The sequence below is a fragment of the Hippocampus zosterae genome, chromosome 1 (assembly GCF_025434085.1).
Source record: "Hippocampus zosterae strain Florida chromosome 1, ASM2543408v3, whole genome shotgun sequence".
NCBI classification, from domain to species: Eukaryota; Metazoa; Chordata; class Actinopteri; order Syngnathiformes; family Syngnathidae; genus Hippocampus; species Hippocampus zosterae.
The window spans coordinates 34,291,590-34,312,800 of NC_067451.1; the positions used below are offsets into that span (position 1 = coordinate 34,291,590).

General features: G+C 41.1%; 1 protein-coding gene across 3 annotated transcripts in view; it reads right to left on the minus strand.

Moving 5' to 3' along the window:
• Positions 1-1,521: 1,521 nt before the first annotated feature.
• The window catches only part of fgf24 (fibroblast growth factor 24), a 231,495-nt gene continuing 211,805 nt past the window's right edge, over positions 1,522-21,211 (minus strand). The window contains exons 2-6 of one of the 3 annotated variants that reach the window (XM_052060755.1): positions 19,506-20,021; positions 19,330-19,366; positions 11,073-11,247; positions 3,694-3,800; positions 1,522-2,582 (exon numbers count right to left, since the gene is read on the minus strand). In XM_052060755.1, coding sequence (XP_051916715.1) covers positions 2,310-2,582; positions 3,694-3,800; positions 11,073-11,247; positions 19,330-19,366; positions 19,506-19,537 — 624 coding nt within the window. In that variant the 5' untranslated portion in view covers positions 19,538-20,021 and the 3' untranslated portion in view covers positions 1,522-2,309. Of the gene's footprint in view, positions 2,583-3,693; positions 3,801-11,072; positions 11,248-19,329; positions 19,367-19,505; positions 20,094-21,211 lie in introns of those variants that run through there. The other 2 variants (XM_052060763.1, XM_052060745.1) reach the window with 2 other exon arrangements.

The window sequence follows — 21,211 nt, forward strand, 5'->3', positions numbered from 1 at the left end:
GGGTCAATTTGGAGAGCCCAATCAACCTGCCACGCAAGTTTTTGGAATGTGGGAGGAAACCTGAGTACCCGGAGAAAACCCACGCAGGCCCGGGGAGAACATGCAAACTCCACACAGGGAGGCCGGAGCTGGAATTGAACCTCTGCACTGTGAGGTCGGTGCGCTAACCACTGGTCCACCGGGTCGCCTCTCGTGGAAGTTGTCTGCCTTAATTCATTAAGTACTATGAAACAGCAGGGGCTTGCAGTCACGGCCTTCAAGGCCCTCTCTGCTGGCCCAAACTCTGTCAGACCTGCATGGTAATATTTGGATCCAACAGTCCTCTGTCTCCATTTCTGAGAAAGTGTAGTGGTTGTGCAGCCACTCATTTGTGTGTTCACAAATGATTTCAGCTTCAATTTGGGCCATACAAATATTTGCCCACTGCCTTCAGAATTGAGGGTGCTGGTGTCGAACACACTCACACCCTTGAAATCAATGTCTATTATTTTAACCAATAACATTTTTGATTCACCACCCTTCATGAATCCTCAGAGTGACGTCAGCATTTTCCCGTCCTCTGATGAGATGAAAAAGCAACAAGGGGGACATAAAACATTCCTTAAAGTCTTTTCTGCTTTAACTCCAACATCTGAGACAAAAGCTGATCTATCATGTTTGCGGTGAATCATCTGCTGTTAAAAGTCGACCACACATACCCATGAAGGTAAGCCGGACGGGGTGAGGTAGAGAGGGGTCCGAATGGAAGGAAGCAGCTCTGGGAATTCAAACCCAAAGTATTTTTTTTCTTCCTGCTTCTGCCTCGCCGCGGCATCATCATTCAGTCTGACGGTTCCCGTAAACAGCGTTCAGGAAAGCATGCCGCTGCGCATTCCTGCAGCACCTTTCATAAAACATGGAAAAAACGTCCACGCCATTTGTGTGTTTACAACAAAAAGGAGACAGCATTTTTAGCAGGTTAGCAAAGCGATTCCGTGCTCTGTCCGCTCATCTGTATGATCTTGAAATATTTGAGTAATGTTGCCAGAATGCTTTTTAAAGACCGGGCTCGGTTTTGGATGTGCCGTTTTACAGGAGTACCGCAGAAAACGTTTAAAAAAAAAAACATGACACGTTTAAGCACCACTAGGAGAGCAGAACCGGGTTCTCCAGTATTTCCAAATGTTATCCCATAGGAGACTGCAGGCAGCGTGAAAACGCGACAGTGTGGTTTTTAAGGCACAGCCAGTGGCTTGTATAAAATTCTCCAAGCTATGGACAAACATTTTATCCATGAGGAGACTGTGGGCAGAAAAATACGTTGTGGAAATGTGGAGACTACAGAGTGTAATACAGAGGTGACATGCCTACCATGAAAGGATGCAAAAATAAGTCTCAGAATTGTACAGGAAGTCGGCCATTTTTATTTGAAGAAACCATTCTGAGCGAATTGGAGCTCAAACTGCCACGAGAGAATTCACCCAAATGATGCCCAACAAACCGAAGAGCCCCGTCTTGCAATTAAGACATCAACGTCACTGATTTAAAATATAGTCCTCATTTTATTAACAGAGGCCAAATAAAACTTTTTATTTACAAAGGGGAGGCAATAAATATCTTTATAATAGTCATAAAATTATTTTTGCTTACATTTAAAAAAAAAGAAGATCATAAATGTGTGTGTGTCACATTGTTAGTAAGGTTGCCAGTAGACAGGTGAGTACACATTACTGGAGAGAGGAGGTGGCAAAGTCACTAGAGGAGTGTCCCAGTAGAAATCGCAAGACATAGAGGTCGCACATGATTCGGAAAACAAGAAACCAGGAGGTAGAGGTAGTCTTCATCACCAAAAAGAACAAAGAGTTTTTCTCCGGCAAGCCCATGAGTGCGTCTGCGATGAAGGCGTAAGACGTGGAATTGAGTTGAAACAATAAAAAAATAGAATGCTGTGTAAAGTATTGCACTCAAAGCAACACAGTCATTCCGGTGGCGCCATCCCACCTTCTTCCTCCCGTCTCCATGGCGTCCTCTTCCAGTGGAAAGTATGGCGTCCTCGTCATGGCGGGGCAACACAAACAGATTCCACTATATCCCGCTTGGCTGATTTTTACAGCGTTGCGTCACCTCCTAGCTTGACAGTCAACAAAGATGCCGTCCGTCCCCAAAAGCTTCCTGTGGTTTATCCGTGCGTATAAATAAGATTGCGGGACACGTCAAGTAGAAAAATAAAAATGTGGGGGTTTTTTTCAAGACCAGATTGTCTGTGGAGTGTTCATCCTCCTGAGTGCTGTCAATCAATCCATCCGTCCATCAAACCACCCGTCAATCAATCAGTTCCTCCTGGCTTTTAGCCGGCGGGCTCGCCGCGTGCGCTTGGCAACGGGCGTGAAGCGGAACACCTCCATCCGGTCCTCGCGGCCCTTGGGATCCCGCTTCATGAAGTGGACCTCCTGCTGCCGCTGGGTGGTGCGCGAACCCTTCTTGGGCCGGCCCTTGCGATTGAAGCCCAGGTACCAGCCTTTGTACTTGGCCGACACCAGCGCCGTGTAGTTGTTCTCCAGGAACTCCTCCACGAACACGCACTCCTGCTTCCTGCCGTCGGGCTGCCCACAATAAAAACCAAACAAAACCAAACAATGAAAAGACATTTTCAACAAATTAGAAAAGATTAAAACTGAAAAAAAAAATTGTTGCGGTTGTCCTGGGTGAGCATTTGTTCATTAAACCCCACATACGTACCAGTTCGGAATTATTGAACTTTTTCCACAGAAAAGTATCATACACACTATTGCTGCAGCGTCCAGAGGTAGAGAGAAGCGCAAAGGTGGCTTACATTTACTTCCCAAAGGTGGCTTACGTTTACTTCCATAAGCTAAGGAGGCAAGTCTTATCAAATAGGAGACTGGGCCAGCAAGAAAATTAAATGGTGACTGCGGATGGCAATACTGTGCTATGTCCAGAGGTAAGGCAAAACAACAAGGGCCTGTGTTTGCTGTATATCCAAAAGAAGATTAAGAGCAGCGAAAAAAAGAGCAAGACAGCCATGTGGAGAACAACATGAATGAAAGAGAATAGTTTATTTTTTTTTTTTTTTAATACCTTCTCTGGTAGAAAAAAAAGGATGTGGAAGGAGACTAAGTGCAGTGAAAAAAAACAGCGCTACAGCCAAGTCATAGACAAAGCATGATAACAAACAATATCAATGACAACAGTATCTGTATTTATATCTCTGGAAGGAGACAATTTTTTACCCGTAAGAAGATTAAAGAAGAGGAAGAAGAAAACACACAACATAATCATGGTAACGGAACGTGTGTTTTAAATTACTTTTGATTTCCATTGTCATTAAAACCAAGCAAAAGCTCACTGTCCATCCTTCACTTGTAGGGCTGAAACAGCTTTTGATGAATGATTGAGATGAGAAGCGGTGGGCCACAGGTGTCTTTCCCGCAATGCACCCTAACCCCAAATCTTCACCCCTCGGATATAACCTGCCATGAGCAGGTGACATAATTGCATTCCTCCTAAGTAACCATGAGCAGTGCGTGCGCATTGTGGTCATTGCGGCGGCTAATTGAGCAGTACAGTTACGTAATGGAGGAATGGGCCCAGACTTATCAAAGGGGTTTTGTTTTGAGGAGTGCGTGCCGGAGGCCACACGGTTTAAGGGCTCCCCCTCAGAAATTATTTGACGTAATTCACAGGATAACTCACCCTTCCGACAATTTTGCCCTTCTCGTTCATGCAGATGTAGTGTTGGCTTTCCTTTCCTTTGATTCGAATGTGGCTGCCAAAGGTTTCTGTCTCCACCACCAGAAGAGCTGAAAAAACACAAGAGAAAAAAACAACACATTAGGGCCACCGAATGTATGCATGTTGTGCATTCTGACAAAAATAGGACACAAATGTGCAAACCCGCCTTTGAAACAATAATAATGCTCAGTTTTAAATTGTATCCAAAAGGAGGTTGAGGGCAGACAGGAACTGGAGCCATTCAGCCATGTGGAGAATGAAACACTCAAGGGTCTGCTATGTTTTCTGAAGGGAGACAAATTTGATCTGAAATGAGACTTCTGGCAGCAAATAAATGGCGCACTGCAGCAAAGTGAGAATGAGACACTCACAAATAAGAATGGAGAAAAGCAGATTAAGGGTCCTCTGTATTTACTTCTCAGGAAAAGGAAGATTTGATCTGAAAAGAGATTAAGGCCAGCAAGACAACGGGCCACGCCACTGCAGCCAAGTGGAGAACAAGACATAATTAACAACAGTCTCCTTTACTTACAACTTAGTAAGGAGGAGTATATGATCCAAAAGGAGACTAAGGGTAACAAGTAATTGGGCCACCACAGCCAAGTGGAGAACGAGACATGTTAAAGAAATGCAAACAAAGTAGGAGCATGAGTGTTTGCTGTATTCTCTGGAAGGACATACATTTTGTCCAAAAAGGAGGCTTTAACAGCAAGAAACCACAGGACTAAAACCAAGTGGAGAATGAGACACACTAGCAACAAACGACAATGGAGGAGAACAAGGGTCTCCTCTATTTACTTCCCAGAAAGGAGGAGGATTTCATACAAAAGGCGATTAAGGGCAGCTAGGAAATGGGCCAATGCAAGCATGTGGAGAACAAGGCATCCCTAACAAAAGACAAGAAAGTAGGAGAACAAGCTTTGTGACATTTACTTCTTGGCAAGGAGACTACATTTATCTGGATGGAGATTAAGGGCAGCAAGAAAACAGGCTGTTGTGGCCAAATGTAGAAAAAGACATGCTTAAGAAATGACAATAATGGAGGGGAACGAGACTCTGCTGTATTTACTTCTCGGCAAGAAGACAGCCTTTATCTGGAAGGAGACTATGGGCAGCAAGAAAAGAGGCTGCTGTAGCCACGTGGAGAGCGTGCAGCATTATACCCCAGCATGATGCACACGTGAGGGTCTCATGAAATTTTTATAGCTGGCTATGCAAATTATACAATTGTAAAAACTACAACAAAAAACCTCAGTGGAGCTATTACAGCAGGCATATCCAGCTCCAGGCCTGGAGGGCCACTGTCCTGCCCGTTTTCCAGCTCTCCCAGCTGCAACACACCTGATTCAGATGATCAGCTCTGAAGCAGCATTACAATGTTCCTGATTATTTGAATCAGGTGTGTTGCTCTTGGGTGAGCTGGAAAACAGGCAGGACAGCGGCCCTCGAGGACCGACTTTGGACACCCCTGTAATTACGGTATTCCAAAAAGTGATTTTTTTTTTTCAACTACAACAAAGGTATGTTGCCTGTTCCTCAAATCTATCCTTATCCGGTAAACAAATCAAATATGTTATTTCTATGTATTCTAAAAAAGATATATATTAAACAAGTTTGTAGTACTGCCTATATTTTTTTACATAAATGTTGTGTAAATTGAACAGGATAAATGTTTTAGACTTCAGGTAAGACCAACAAGGTTTTAAAGCTGACACAGCAGTAATCCACTCCCAGGACGCATCCCGGTCGATGGCTCTTATTTTTTGGGACTCCCGCCCGCCCCACCTCATTCCCCTGTTAACCCCCGCAAGGTGGCCCTTTGTCTGTGGCGGGGGCCCTCCAAGCAGGGCCGCCAAACATTTGCGCAGCGGTTATGTGCCCCACCTCCCCCGCCCATACACCACCCCGCCTTCCCCCGCCAGATTAGGTTTCAAGTCTGCCTTTAGTCTGTGCTCACTCAATCAAAAAGTTAAGATGATCCATTTGTTTAACACACAGGGCGGCCATTCAGGACAGAATAGGCCCCAGGGACGGGCACCCCCCTCCCTTCACTCCACTGCTTGCCTTAGACTAAACGGGGACAAGCGGGAGGAAGAAATGAGCCTTAAATTTGGATTGCTAGGTTTTGATGCCGTCAAGATTCTTTAAGTGCTTCTCAAGATGGGATTTGCAAGCCCAAGCTCGGGGCTCTGCATATAATCAAAACATTCATAAACAGGTGCAGCCAGGTATTCACCAATGAAACAAATATAATAAGCTAAGGCTGCAACTACCATTTATTTAAATAATCGATTCATTGATTCATCCAATTGTTCCTAATGAGTGATGAATCAATAGTTTCCATCTCTTTATGAAAAAGACAGGCCATTATTTCAAATTGACAGTATCAGCGGATCAAATGCATTAACATGTTGTTGTTGTTTGGGTATGTAAATGTTGATCGTTGTTTTCAAGCATATTATTTTGATTCAACGCACCCCAAAAAAATCTGTCTGTTTTCATATCTGAGAATATCTACTGTTGAGAGGTTGAAATTCCAAGGATGTAGGCAATCGTAAGAAGGGGTTGTTTTGTTTTTAACAAAAGGCAGGCCTGTTTATTTATTTATATTACAACAAAGGATTTATCCATCCATCCATCCATTTTCCAAACCGCTTAATCCTCACTAGGGTCGCGGGGGGTGCTGGAGCCTACCCCAGCCGTCTTCGGGCAGTAGGCAGGGGACACCCTGAACTGGTTGCCAGCCAATCGCAGGGCACACAGAGACGAACGACCATGCACACTCACACTCACAGCTAGGGACAATTTTTTTGCGTGTTCAATCAGCCTGCCATGCATGTTTTCGGAACGTGGGAGGAAACCGGAGTACCCGGAGAAAACCCACGCAGGCCCAGGGAGAACATGCAAACTCCACATTGATGTGCACAGTGAAGTCGACGTGCTAACCACTGGACTACCGGGCCACCCCAAAGGATTTATTTCTTTCAACAACTTTGTCATAGTTTTGGGAGAGTAAAGGTGTCTTTTCTTGAATGAAGTATGTAATATTACAAGAATAACAGATCTTATTAACACTTATCTTTCTTTCTTTGTTAAATATCAATATTACAACATTACAACAAGATTGTGACTTTTTACCCTGCGCAAACTGTCTTTATTTTCTAAAAAAAAGACAACAACAAAAAAACATCTGACTTGATTCATGTAAATACGCAAACAAATTCATATTTTTGGAGAAAGCAACTTTAAAGTTATGAGAATGAAGTCCTCTTTTTTGGAAAAAATACGACCCGTTTTATGAGAATACATATATATATATATATATATATATATTTAATGGTAATTATTATTACACCATTATTTTATACCATTATACCATATTATACCATTATTATTATATAATGGTAATTATTGTTATTATAGTTATTAATAAATCCTATTTTTGTCACCAATATTTTTGGGGGGAATAAAAGTAAGAAGAAATCTGTATTATTTATTTATTTATTTTATATTTGAAAATTTGATTTTATTATTATTATTTATTAATTCTCCTAAGAATATGACTTTTTCCCCTGGCAAAATCCATCTTTTTTCCAGAGAAAATGCATATTTCTTCTCATAACTATGATGTTTTTTCCCTCACAATTATATGGATTTGTTTCCTGTAATATTACAATTTTTTCATGCAAAATATGCTACTTTTGGATTCCTGTTATGGGAATTTTGGTTATGATAAATTGGTATTTGGATTAAGAGGCGGGTCGTTGGAAAAATTTCTCAGTGGCCCCAAAAATTACTCACAGCAGAATAACTAATAAGAGAATAACAAATAACCAATGATCAGTGGTATTCTAATGGGCGTTTAATATTATCCCAAACGCCCCTCTCTCTTTGTCTGTGTGTATGTATAGAAACAAAGAAGACATCAAGGGAAGCTTTGGCCAAATTTAACGGGATCCTCTAGAATCGCCATCCACTGAGCTGCGCTAGTTTAGCATAATCTGGGGGCAAATCAATGCCGTCGTAGCAAGTGGCATTCAGTTGACAATAGGAGAGCACGGGGTGCTTTTATTGACAGCATGTCACGAAAAAAAAAACAATCCTGAAACGCCGTCTGAAATGAATAAAAGGGGGCAACGAGGGTCTCCTGTCGCTGCTTCTCAGTAAAGAGGCAAATTTATTTCCAATAGCAGAAAAGAAATTGGGGCACATCACCCCGGTGGACACACTAACAGCAACAGCAATGGAAGTGATCAAGGGGCTCCTGTATTTACTTCTTGGTGAGGGGACACATTTCATCTGAAAGGAGACAAAGGGTGGGAAGAAAATGGGGCGCTGCAGCCAAGTGGAAAATGAGTCAAGCTAACAATGATGAAGCAGAATGAGAGTCTTGTGTATTTCCTTCTTGGTAAGAAGACACATTTGATCCTAGAGGAGCCGAAAGGCAGAAAGAAAATGGATCACTGCAGGCAAGTGGAGAACCAGACCCACTTTTATTTGACAAATGTCTCCTGTATTTACGCCTCAGTAAGAAGGCACATGTTACTCAGAATGAGACTAAGGGCAGTAAAAAATAGAGCTGAAAACAACCAAGGTGAAAATGATCCACACAAACAATGACAATGGAGAAGTATGAGGGTCTGTTCTCTTTTCATCTCGGTAAGGAGACTGATTTTATCCAAACGGAGACTAAGGGCAGTAAAAACAAAAGTGGCACTTTAACCAAGCTGTGACTGAGATCGACTAACAAATGATGACAATGGAGAAGAACGAGAGTCTGCTGTATTTTTTCCTTGGACAGGAGACATTTTTTTTCCCAATAGGAGAATGAGGTCAGCCCCCGACACCAAAAAAAAAAAAAAAAAAAGAGAAAAAGAAGAAACTCACTCCAGCCCAGTGGAGACTCAGACTTGCTCGCAAACAATGGCAATGTAGGAAGAGGATGAGGATCTCCTGTGTTGACCTCATGGTAAAGAGAAAAAAAACAAGTGCAGCAAGAAAATAGGCTGCGGCAGCAAAGTGGAGACTGTGGAATACAACACCTCTGTATGATGTATACATTTTTGTATCAAGGCAACGTAATTCATCAATATTTGTAAATCAACTACCTTGTAGTATACTTTTATGTCATTTTTAAGGCAAGCAAAATTGCAAAGGAACTATTCTAAAACAAGAGGTCCAAATTCTAAAAGAATTGTTGTTTGCCTACAATTGGCCGCTTGCTCAAACATGATTTCATGAAGACAACCATCTTAGCAAAAGACTGAACATATTGAAAAATTTGAGCGCACGTAGCCGTATGAGCGATGTGAGGCCGGGCCACGGACACTTTTGACCCCTGCCATCTAAAAAATGGAGCATAAAGTTCTAGATTGTGGATTTTATCTCTTTAAAAGCTTTGCACATCGACCTGGGCGACGGAGAGGGCTTCTTAAAATAACAAAAACGCTAGTTTGCAAGAAGAGCAGAGCATACGTCTTCTTGGCGACCAAAGGGGAGTTGGCAGGTGCCAGGTACTGCAGCTGAACGGTTAGACGAGAGAGCGGGAGGGGGACGTGCAACTGGCAAAGTTTCCTCGCAGGGAGAAAAAAACAGGATCTGCTTCTACTCAACCTCCAACGAACAGCGAGGAAACATTTTTGAATGCGGCAATTTCCCAGAGTCAGCTGTTGGGAACTGCTAACAATTTGAGAGTGCAAGGAACCATATTTGTGAGGTGACGTTCAACCTCATTCCTACCTGGCTAAGTAATACCGTCCCACTCCTGTACTGTGGGTGATGACAATTTATTTTAGCAGACCAGTTTACTCAGTTCTTGGCTACCTGGTTAGTTTGTCAAGTTCACTAGGGAGTTTCTGAAATATATTGGCGTGTTATAGCTCGCTATGTATTCACAAGCTATTTGGCTTTTCTATTCTAGCATGCTGGTTTTCATAGATAGCTAACAAGGCTAGGTATGACATGTTTGTTCGGTACTTGACTCATCTATTTTACCAAACTGCTCAGATTTCAGCCTGCCATGCATGTTTTTGAAATGTGGGAGGAAACCGGAGGACCCAGAGAAAACCCACGCAAGCACTAGGGGAACATGGAAACGCCACACAGGAAGGCTGTAGCTGGAATTGAACCCGGTACCTGTGTGTGTGCGTGTGTTCGGTTGTGTGTGTGTGTGTGTGTGTGTGTTCGTGTGTGTGCGTGTGTGTGTGTGTGTGTGTGTGTGTGTGTGTGTGTGCGTGTGTGTGTGTGTGTGTGTGTGTGCGTGTGTGTGCGTGTGTACTGGGTTCCATTCCAGCTCCAACCTTCCTGTGTGGAATTTGCATGTTCTCCCCGGGCCTGCGTGGATTTTCTCCGATTTCTCCGGCTTCCTCCCACATTCCAAAAACACGCATGGCAGGCTGATTGAACACTCAAAATTGTCCCGAGGTGTGAGTGTGAGCATGGTTGGTTGTTCATCTCTGTGTGCCCTGCGATTGGCTGGCAACCGGTTCAGGGTGTCCCCCCGCCTACTGCCCGAAGAGGGCTGGGATGGGCTCCAGCACCCCCACGACCCTTGTGAGGATAAGCAGATCGGAAAATGGATGGATGGATGTACTGTATATATATTTCTATATATATACAGTATATAAATACCTGTATATATTCATTCATTCATTCATCTTCCGTACCGCTTGATCCTCACTAGGGTCGCGGGGGGTGCTGGAGCCCATCCCAGCCGTCTCCGGGCAGTAGGCGGGGGACACCCTGAATCGGTTGCCAGCCAATCACAGGGCACACATAGACGAACAACCATCCACGCTCACACTCACACCTAGGGACAATTTAGAGTGTTCAATCAGCCTGCCATGCATATTTTTGGAATGTGGGAGGAAACCGGAGCACCCGGAGAAAACCCACGCAGGCCCGGGGAGAATATGCAAACTCCGCACAGGGAGGCCGCAGCTGGAATCGAACCCGGTACCTCTGCACTGTGAAGCCGATGTGCTAACCACTGGACTACCGGGCCGCCCTCCTGTTAATATTCCAATATTTATTACATCTTCTTTCACAAGGTAGTTCATTTTTTTGAAACGTAATGGTATCTATGTTAAAGCAGCACCAAAGCACATTGCTAATCTATAGCAGCTATTTGGATCTGTCAACAAACCTAACATACTGTGTATTGCTTTATCGAAACACTGAATACAATGTCATCAAAGCGCACTCAAGAGAAAAAATGTATACAATATCAGTAAATATGACCTCAAATGAACTGTCATAAAAGGGAACCCACAAACACTAAAATAGACATGTGTATCAGATAGTGTGAGGTGTGGCTGAGATGCACAGGAATTCTCCCATACCATACTTGCCCCCATCATCTCCATTGGCGTTGACCTTCTTTCCGAGGATCTGCACGTGCTTGCCCGTGGTCCTGCTGTACAGCTGGTAGATGCGGACCTGCTTGCGACTCACGTCGTCTGGGTTCCTTGTGTGGTTCTCGATGTAGAAACGAAAGTCGGGGCTCTGCTGCGACTCCTGAAGTCGGGACAAGGAAGGATTTAGGGATACAGGCTATGGCTTGAAACAACATACTTTTTTTTTTTTTTACAAAAATCTGAACTCCAATTTTAATATATTTCCCCTTGATTTAACAGATATATTTATTCTTGGCATTAACTTGCATGAACTTCCACAAAGACAAAATAAAGGGTCTTTTTTCTGTCATTCAAAAAACAATGTCACAATGAAAGTTTTCGGTTTGTGAGCAGGAATTTAAGTTTCTACTTGCTTCACTGAAAAATAGAATGTCGAGGGATCATAAAAGTCTGATCCAGGCCATGTTGTCAATGCAAGTAGTGCACCTTGGCAACAGAAATTGTTTCGAAATAATAAAACAAAAAAGCTGTTTTCCTCCGAAAACACTATTTTATTTCTAAAATAATATGATGGAAGAAAAAAAAACGTCCTCAGCAGATGCAAGTAGTGCACATTGGCAACAGAAATTGTTTCGAAAAAATAAAACAAAAAAGCTGTTTTCCTCCCAAAACACTATTTTATTTCCAAAATAATATGATGGAAGAAAAAAAAAAAACGTCCTCAGCAGAAAACTCCAATTAATCAAAAAACTTGATGAATTGTCCAGCCCGAGCACAAATGTTTTTCAAACGAGCCAGGAAAAAAGGAGGCACGTGTGGGAGTTTAATGCTTTCGTGACTTTTTACAAGCTGCCAACTGCTGGATGTGTTGACGAAGTTTGGAAAAAAAAAAACCTGGAGCAACAACATGCGGTCTCATGCTGCACCTGCGGGCCATGTGGATTTACCTGCATTTCTCTACCACTAGCAATTATACACCTGAAGTTACACTATTATCAAACAAATATCTGCCCGCGGGGCCGAGCAGACTTTATAAATTAGTGGAAGCTAGTAGCGGTGGCCAAAGTACTGTCAGTTTAAAAAAAAAAAAAGGTCAGTTTGTCAAAATGAAAATGAATAGACTCTGAAATGTACTTGAGTATAAAAGTAAGATGGACTTCTACTGTCAATTATGTACAATAGCTGGAAACAGTACAAAAAGTCAGGAGTAAATACTAAAAAATGGACTGAAGTACAGTAGCAAAAGTATTTGTATTTCAGGCATCCAGCACAGAAATCCTATTTTCAAAAAATCCCCAAAATCGCCTCTGAAAGCTTCATCTGTCTGATGTTTGTTTATGAATGACGAGTCATCTTCAACGCGGCGTAAAAACGAGGACATTTGTTGACTTATTTTGCTGAATTTTGTCAGAAGCGGGAGCACGTGAGGAAACGTATACTTTCGGAAGCCCTGGAATCTGCGGTGGGACCTGGTTTCCACAGCTGTGCGCCGGCTCTAATTGCACGGTAATGGCTCTTTACGTGGCAACTCTCAGGTGGCTAATTACATACGCATTACATACCCTGAGCTCTTGTTGTTCTAACCCAGGACAATTGATGACATCCAGCAAAAGCTATGGGAAATATGGCAGCCATACCAGAACTAGTCCGTAAAAGTCAGGATGGGGGGGGGGGGGGGGGTTGGTGTAAGACTCTCACGAGTTTGAAATAGATAGATACGTAGAAAAAAACTCCTCCATAATGTTCCTTACTGCTGTAAAACAAGAAGAAGTATCAAATATTATAAAAACTATAAAAAATAAAAGTCAACTGATTGCTTTAATATTGTTATGACAATAGTAAAGCAGAGTATAGAATATGTATTGCAACCTTTCACGCACATATGCAACCTGTCATTCAAAGCTGGTATCTTTCCATCAAAAATGAAAATTGCTAAAGTTATTAAGCTATAAAAGTGGAGAAAGACATCTGTTTACAAATTATAGACCAATATCACTACTACCACAATTTTCAAAAATATTAGAAAAACTAATTTCTCGCAGACTTGATAGCTTTATACAAAAGCATGCGCTGTTAAGTAAGAAACAATATGGCTTCAGGGGAAAACGGACCACCTCAATGGCAGTTATGGAGTTTGTGGAAGCAATAGCCACTAATATAGACAACAAAGAACTTACTGTTGGGGTTTTCCTAGATCTAAAAAAAGCTTTTGACACAATAGATCACAGTATATTATTGAAAAAACTAGAAAGATATGGCATTAGAGGTGTAGCTTATAAATGGATAAAAAGTTATTTAGAAAACAGATATCAGTACGTGCAGCTCAACAATAAAAAAACGAATCGACTCAAACTCACTCACGGAGTTCCTCAGGGGTCAGTGCTTGGTCCAAAACTATTCATCTTATATATAAACGATATCTGCAAGGTCTCAAAACAATTTAAATATGTCCTATTTGCTGATGATACAACTTTCTACTGTTCTGGAAAAAATCTGAAACAGCTCCTGACAACCGTAGAAAACGAGTTAAACAAATTAAAAAACTGGTTCGACAGAAATAAATTGTCACTTAACCTGAAAAAATTGAAGTTAATTGTTTTTGGCAAAAGACCAATCAAACACCAAGCTAAAATTATGGTAAACTCAATTGAGATAGAAAGACCGTATGAAACCAAGTTTCTCGGATTAGTAATAGACTCAAAACTATGTTGGAAGCCACATATCGATAATGTAAAAAGAAAAATAGCCAAAACCATAGGGATCCTCTACAAAGCCAAGGAAGTACTAAATAAGAGATCTTTGTACACATTATATCCTTCATTATTATTACCATATATGACCTACTGTGTGGAAATATGGGGAAATGCCTGCAAAACAAACACACTCCCTATTCTAAAACGACAAAAAAAAGCAATTCGAATTATCAATAGATCAAAATATACCGAACCCACAAATCCACTATTTATCAAATAAAATACGATGAAATTTTATGACCTGGTTGACTTTAAAATCGCTCAATTAATGTAATGTAAATGAAAGGTCTGAACCAAAGAAGAAAATAATCCATCCATCCATCCATCCATTTTCTGATCCGCTTTATCCTCACAAGGGTCCAGGAGCATGCTGGAGCCTATCCCAGCTGTCTTCAGCAGTAGGTGGGGTCCACCCCAAAATGGTTCCCAGTCGCAAGGCACACATTGACGAGCAACCATTCACATTCAGAATCACATCTAGGGGCAATCCAAAGTGTTCCATTAACCTACCATGCATGTTTTTGGTATGTGGGTGGAAACAGGATTACCCAGAGAAAACCCACTCAGGCATGAGGAGAACATGCAAACTCCACACACAAAGGCCAGAGCCAGAGTCAAACCCTGCACCTCTGAACTGTGAGGTGGATGGGCTAACCAGTTAACACCATGCCATGCCATGCCAAAATAACCATATACTGTACTTATTTTTTTCCAGTGCAAAGATCTCTCTAGCATAGAAATTACCATTCAATGATGGCACAAAACGGCTAAACAAGTAACCAATGTCAAGAACTTATTTTGTGTATTTATTTATTTTTTTACATAAATCGACTCACTTAAAATTGTTATTTTATTGAGGTACAATGTTTCTTTGTCATTGCCCAGCTGAATTTCTTTTTAGGCCCACTCATGTTGTAGTAGAGGGCAGGATAACTGTTTGCGCAAATAAGACATTTCTGCCAACTAGTGTTGAATGGTGATGTTACAACTTTAAACTACCGTTGACTTTTGCACATTCACAACCATTCACATATTGTTTCTTTTCTTATTTAAAAATATTTTTTCTTACATTATATTTTCTCTCCCCATTTCCTGCATTTTTTGGGTGAAAATATCAATTACATTTCTAGCTGCATTATTCAATAATTTTGGCGGATTGCAAACCAAAAAACATTCAAAATAACCCCGCCATCCCCAAATAAAAATGTTAAAAGGAAAAAAAATATACGACATAATTCTGTAGTTAAATGCAAATTATTTCGTGAGTTCCCAAGCTTCAGCTCTTGGCCCCCAGTTTAAGAACTACTGGTATCAAGCATATTAAACATATCCAAGAGTCTCTCTTGCAAAGACAGATCAGCATCATCTCTCATCAACCCTCTTAAAGTGAAGCTTGAAGGTTAGAAAAAAAAGTAGCCTGCTGAGGGATTTATCTCCCATCTGGCCATCTCCAAACAAACACAAAAGTGTGTTTTGGTGCAAAGTTGCACTTCTTGTCACGGGAAAGGCAAAAGTGGCTAACACGGCTGAGCGGCGACGCTTTTTATCAGACTGCCGTCGTCTCCGCGACTCCCCCCGCTCCCGACTCTCGGTCTTCAAAGAACGCTTGAAAGACGATACTTTGGCGACTTCAAAAGGTGGAAGTGATTGGTCGCATCCATCTCCACATTAACGCTTTGACACCAGCGTGTGCGCGGGGTCACGAGCACGCGCTGACGTGTAAAGAAGACGAGCGCGCTATGCATCACAATGTGACAATTTCTGGCAGGACGTACAAATCACAAACAGGGAGTTGAATGGCAAAATTCTAACCTATCTAATGTCGGCTCAGTGTCCATTGAGCATCGCGGACAGCGATTTGACAGCGCACCTGCGCCGCGGGACAAATCGATCTTGATTTTCGTAGTAGGACAGGGCTCACTGTGCATATTGGCCAATTTGGTCTAACGCAAAGAAATACTTTCAGATGTATGTGAACAGTTTGCATCAAACCCTCTGATTCGTCTTTTTGAAAAGGTTTGAACGACATTTTAGTAAACCGTCATGTCAGAGTGAACCCTTTTTCCAGCTTTGGTCGCTATTGTCCTGCATTGGGTAATGTTGCCGAATCTGGCCTTCCTCTCACATTGATGAATTATTCTGTTGAAGTTTCATTCCGCAAACAATATGAATCAGAATACCATGTTTAGACTGGCGCTGGCACATAAGTATTTTTAGGGGGAAAAAAAAGTGAAAAAATGGGCACATTCTCAAAGTTTTGGAGAATGTCTTTGCCATGTCCTTTTTTTTGGGGGGGGGATAAAATGTAAAATCTGTTTATGGAGGGAAAAATCGGTTTAGATTTTAAGTCCGACAACCAATTTTTCATGATCTGCCTTTTTCCGAAAATATGTCTGTGAGCGAGACGTTCTGAATACCCCTTCCACATTTGAGTTTTTTTTATTTGGAAGCTAGGCTGGGAGAAGATCGGCCATTTTCAACAGCTGTGAAGGTGCATGCCGAGCGGGACAACAAATGCTAATTAACAAAGTTAGCCCAGCTCTGTTGCGATCTCTCGGAGGAAGGTGCAATCCAGAATGAGATTCAAACTCAGAACCTCTCGACTGTGAGGCAGACCAAACCACTACCCTCACTGTGCTGCCCACATGATGATGTGTGTTACTGTAAATGCAGGTTTGCATTAAAACATAGCATGTTGTGGCTTGTTTGTTTGAATGTCACAGGTCCTAACTCGGCGTGGGAGAAGTCCACCACCAGGGTGGGGGTGGGTGGGGGCAAGGGGAGTCGTGTATGTGTATGCGTGTGTGTGTCGGGGGGAGGGGGGGGGTCAAATAAAAGCGTTGTAGTACACTGCCGTTCTTCCAACGCAGACCGAGCGAGTCATTAGGTGCGCAGACGCCTGCTAGTGCTTACGGTTCAAAGTGAGACGCCGCTCGTAAAACAGGAGAAAAAAAAAACAAGCAACTCCCCTTGAAAAAAAAAAAAAGCTAAGCATCTGTTCAAAGAGGAGCTGCTAACCCCCCCCCTCCATTTTGGAATATCTGTAAAACACAAGGCACGTTGCTAATTGAAGTGAACATACAAGCCATGACACACTTTTAATTGTCACACGCCTTAAATGAGATTTGCAAGTGTGTTCAACATCAACTAGTGCTCATTTTACGTCCGCTCGTAACTGAGTCTGTGGTCATCCTAATGGGTGCCATGCTTGCCCAAACGTACTCAAGATCATTATTAGAATTATTATTATCATACGTTCATAACGTTCACATGTAAGTACAACGGGCAGGTCAAAGGTGAAGCTGCATTTATTTTGAGGCGGGGGGGCCGCTGCATGTTTTTAACCTCCTGTTTAGTTTGTTTCTTGCTATGCCAAAAATGTTCATGTGTCAATGTGACCTGCTGCTTGTTTGGTTATAAATCTAATATTAATATTCTCATAAAAATACAATGAAAAAAAATTTAAATGAGACATTTGTCAAACATATTCTTTGTTTGAGTTGATATGGGTCAATTTGACCTACTGCGTTTTTAGTGGGGAAAAAATTATATTCAAAAATAATATGATATACTGTATACATATCATCGTAAGATGAAAATAACAAAAATATCAATATTTATTTCTATGAATTTCTTTTTTTGTTTGTTTTAACAGCCTTCAACTTTTGAAAGGGGCCATTGTGATCTGCTGCATGTTTATTCATAAAATCTATAGTACTTAACTTTAATAGGTGTACATTTACATAAATTAAAAATAAATATACACAAAAATGCCATTTTTCTTTTACTTGTAAAAAGATTTTACATACACTATAGACACAATAAAAAAACAAAAACAAATGCAGCTTTTTTTGTACATAGACATATTTAAAAGAAAAAACAAAAAGTCGGGTCCCTTTCTTTTACATTTGAAAAATATGTTTTAACTAAAAGAAGACAGACTAAAAGAAGAGTATTACATTTTAAAAATACTTAAAATATTCAAACTTTTGAAATGGACAATTGTGACCTGCTGCAAATATAAGTTATTCAAACAATGTACTTTTTTAAAAACATAAACACAAATAATAAAAACCAAAAATACATTTCTTCTTTTACATGTTTCAAATATTGTTATATCTACTTTTAAATGTTTTTTCAAAGGCCTTACCTCACATTTTTCAAATACATATTTAGTCCTAAAATCAATATTAAAAATAATTTAGATATTCATCTAAACTGCTGAGTTTATGCTGACTGAAACTAGACTGGCTTTCAGAAAGAAAAACAAACAATATTGATCCTGGATCACACGTCGATATTTTCACAACTGCTTTTTTTTTTTTAACATGATTGACTCGATACTGTATGTTCATCATTGGACAGACCAATTATTTTTCACTTATATGAAGTTTTTCCACATACATCACGGTGTATAGCAGATACTATCACTATACGTTAATTATCATGCAGTTGATATATTGTGATACTGTCAGTATCTTTCATAAAACATTGCTAGGTTTCATGATGCATTGTTGTCTTTCTTTCAACATCATGATTTTACACAATTGCTGCACTGTATTGTGATCCTATGGCAATGAGTAGATAAAAAAAATCTCGATATTACAATATCACATGCTGATAATCGATTTTTACACAATCCGTGTATCGCAATACTATTGATATTGTCTTCATCAGTATTATGGCCATGCATGCTATACTGTATATATTGCTAGGTATTGCTAGGACCCAACTGGGTTCCCCACCCTCAGTTTGGGAAACCTGCATGAAAGGCACACCCGTGAAGTCTCCTTACTCAAAGTTTGCTCAGTAATTTCTAGTAAGTTTCTAGTAAACATTGTATCTATTAAAAAAAGTGATTAACAACCCCCCCAACCCCCACCTCAAAGAAACAATCAGAATTAAGCACTTTTTCTTTGCTGCCTTACTGCAGCTTTTGGGCCAATTAAAAGTTGTCATTGCAGCATCAGAACTTTATCTTGGAAATGTCCATTTAGTGGTCAGTTACACATGTTTAACTGGCGTTGGGGAAACAATTTCAACAAAACATTATTTCGGTATCATTTCTATTTTTGTGCAATACATTTGAGCATAAGCAGCTTGGATGATGGATGGATGTTTGAATTTTATCATTATTGAGGTACAGCCCCTCCCACTCCCTTATATTGAGCTGCAGTCTTATTCTTCAAACTGTAGACAATGTTAATAAAGCTTGAACTTTCTTTTTTCAAACAGTACATTTGTTAAGCAGCCTCCAGTTCAGTTGTATTTAAAGCACCTTTTACAACCGTTAACATTCCTCTAACTTTTAAGTGCAATACGTTACATCGAATCATTTAAGAACACGTTTTCATATAGTTTCCCACTGCCTCCTTCCTCTCGTTCATTTTTTTATTTTTATTTTTATTTTAAACGACTGTATTTTGATGGTGGTAATGATTGTGGTGCTTGGTGCACCCACTGCAACAGCGAATGAAAGGGGCGCCTACCTGTAGCTGAAAGTAGAGGACCAGGAAATGTAAACACCTGAGTGGAAACACACAAAAAGACAAGTGAATGCAATTCCACGAGATGGAAGCGTTTTTAGCGACTTCTTTTGGAAAGAATGCGGATTGTTTTTGAGGTGGAGGTGTTGGGGAAAGAGTGGGGTGGGGGAAGCACTTACAGGTAAAAGAACCTGGAAGGCAGCGGCGACATCTTGACACCTGCTTCCGCTCGACCGACAGAGGAAAGAAGGCGGGGGTGGCTGGAGAGGGCGGCTGGGCACCGCCACCACCGCCGCCGCCTTCCCGGAGCTCCGACGCGGCCCCTCCGTGCGCCTTTACGCACACGGCTCCGGCGAGGAGACGCTTCTCGCGGCGGCGGAGTCCGACGGCAACACGCTCACCCGAGGCAACATGAGGCGCTTCCTTGTCGACGATTTATCCAGATGATTAATCAAATTGCAACACAATCCCACCCTTCCGAATGATATCCTCTCCCGAGAAGAAGAAATAAATCACAAGTTCCCAAAGTGTACCTGAAGAGGGGCAGTTCTACACCTTGCACGGGCCATTTGTCTTTTGGAAAATTCTGCGAGTGAGAGTGACGTGTGTTGAAAAATCGTCCTTCCACCTGACTGGCACTGATAAATATTCTGATCGGAAAGAAGAAATCCAAAGGCGGCTGTCAGCGGTCTGAGCTGCGCGTCTGCGGCTGCATGTTGGGCCACTGTGAGGCTTTTTGCTCGCTGGTGGGTGGAAACATGTCAGCGGTTTGCACCTGATAGGGTAATCCCACGGACCATCAGCATGCACGGGCTTCCCCTCGCGCAGCCCCCCAACACTCCCACCTCCACCACCCCCAAACATCGCCAGTCTTCTTTGCGTCGGTTTACATTTTTTTCCTCGCTGCAAGTACAGATATTCATTTATGAGACACCATCAATGATATAAGGCGTCTTTTTTAAACAGTCAACATCGTGGGTTTTTTTTTCAATTGATCTTGAATCGTAAAAAAAAAAAAGATTATAAATAGGAAATATGTGCATTTGTCAAAAAGATATATTCAAAACAAAAAGAAAACACGGCATTTTTTAAATTTAGATATGTAAAAAATAAATAGACTAAACATGAAATGTTTCATGTTGTTTGCTGTCTTTTAAGAATATTTAAAAATGGCCATAATCTACTGAAACTTTATCACATTAATATTAATTTAAGAAAATAATAGAAAGCATTGTGCTATTTATTGATCCCCAATGTTATTTTACTAATGTATTATTTTTGTGTTTTTAACATTTTGTTAGCTATTAACATCGATATATGGTCGGCTTTGTTTGTCGTTTTAGTCTCAAATGTATTTATTTTTCAATTTAAAAAAACTGCATTTTGTAATTTTTGTAAAAATATTCCATGTTAAACATTCCTTTGCTGCCTGTTTTTCAGTTGCACTCGTTATACAGTTATAGTTAAAACATACAGTTTCATTTCGTAAAGCTGTAGTTGTGCCTTTTCAAAACGATATTTATATTAGTTTTTAATTAGCACATTTAAAATATGCATATTTGATCACTTATGTTTTTAATGTGTTTTTTAATATATATATTGTATGTATTTCCCCCCCCCCCCCCCCGCCCACGTGCACTTTTTGTTTTTCCTTCATGAGCGTTTCTAACCCTTTGACCAATGCAGTATTCCAGTATCATCTGTATAATCACGATTGCGTTGCTCCCCGCCTGACAGAAACGAAACCGTCCTCTCGTCTGCTTGTTATTTGTGCTTTGGAGAAGCTCGCCGCTTTGTGGATTGGCGCGCACCTTCGCCAGACAGCATTCAAATGCAGCCCCCGCCTCCTCACCCAGCCTCTTTATTTCAATAACGTGCTATAACT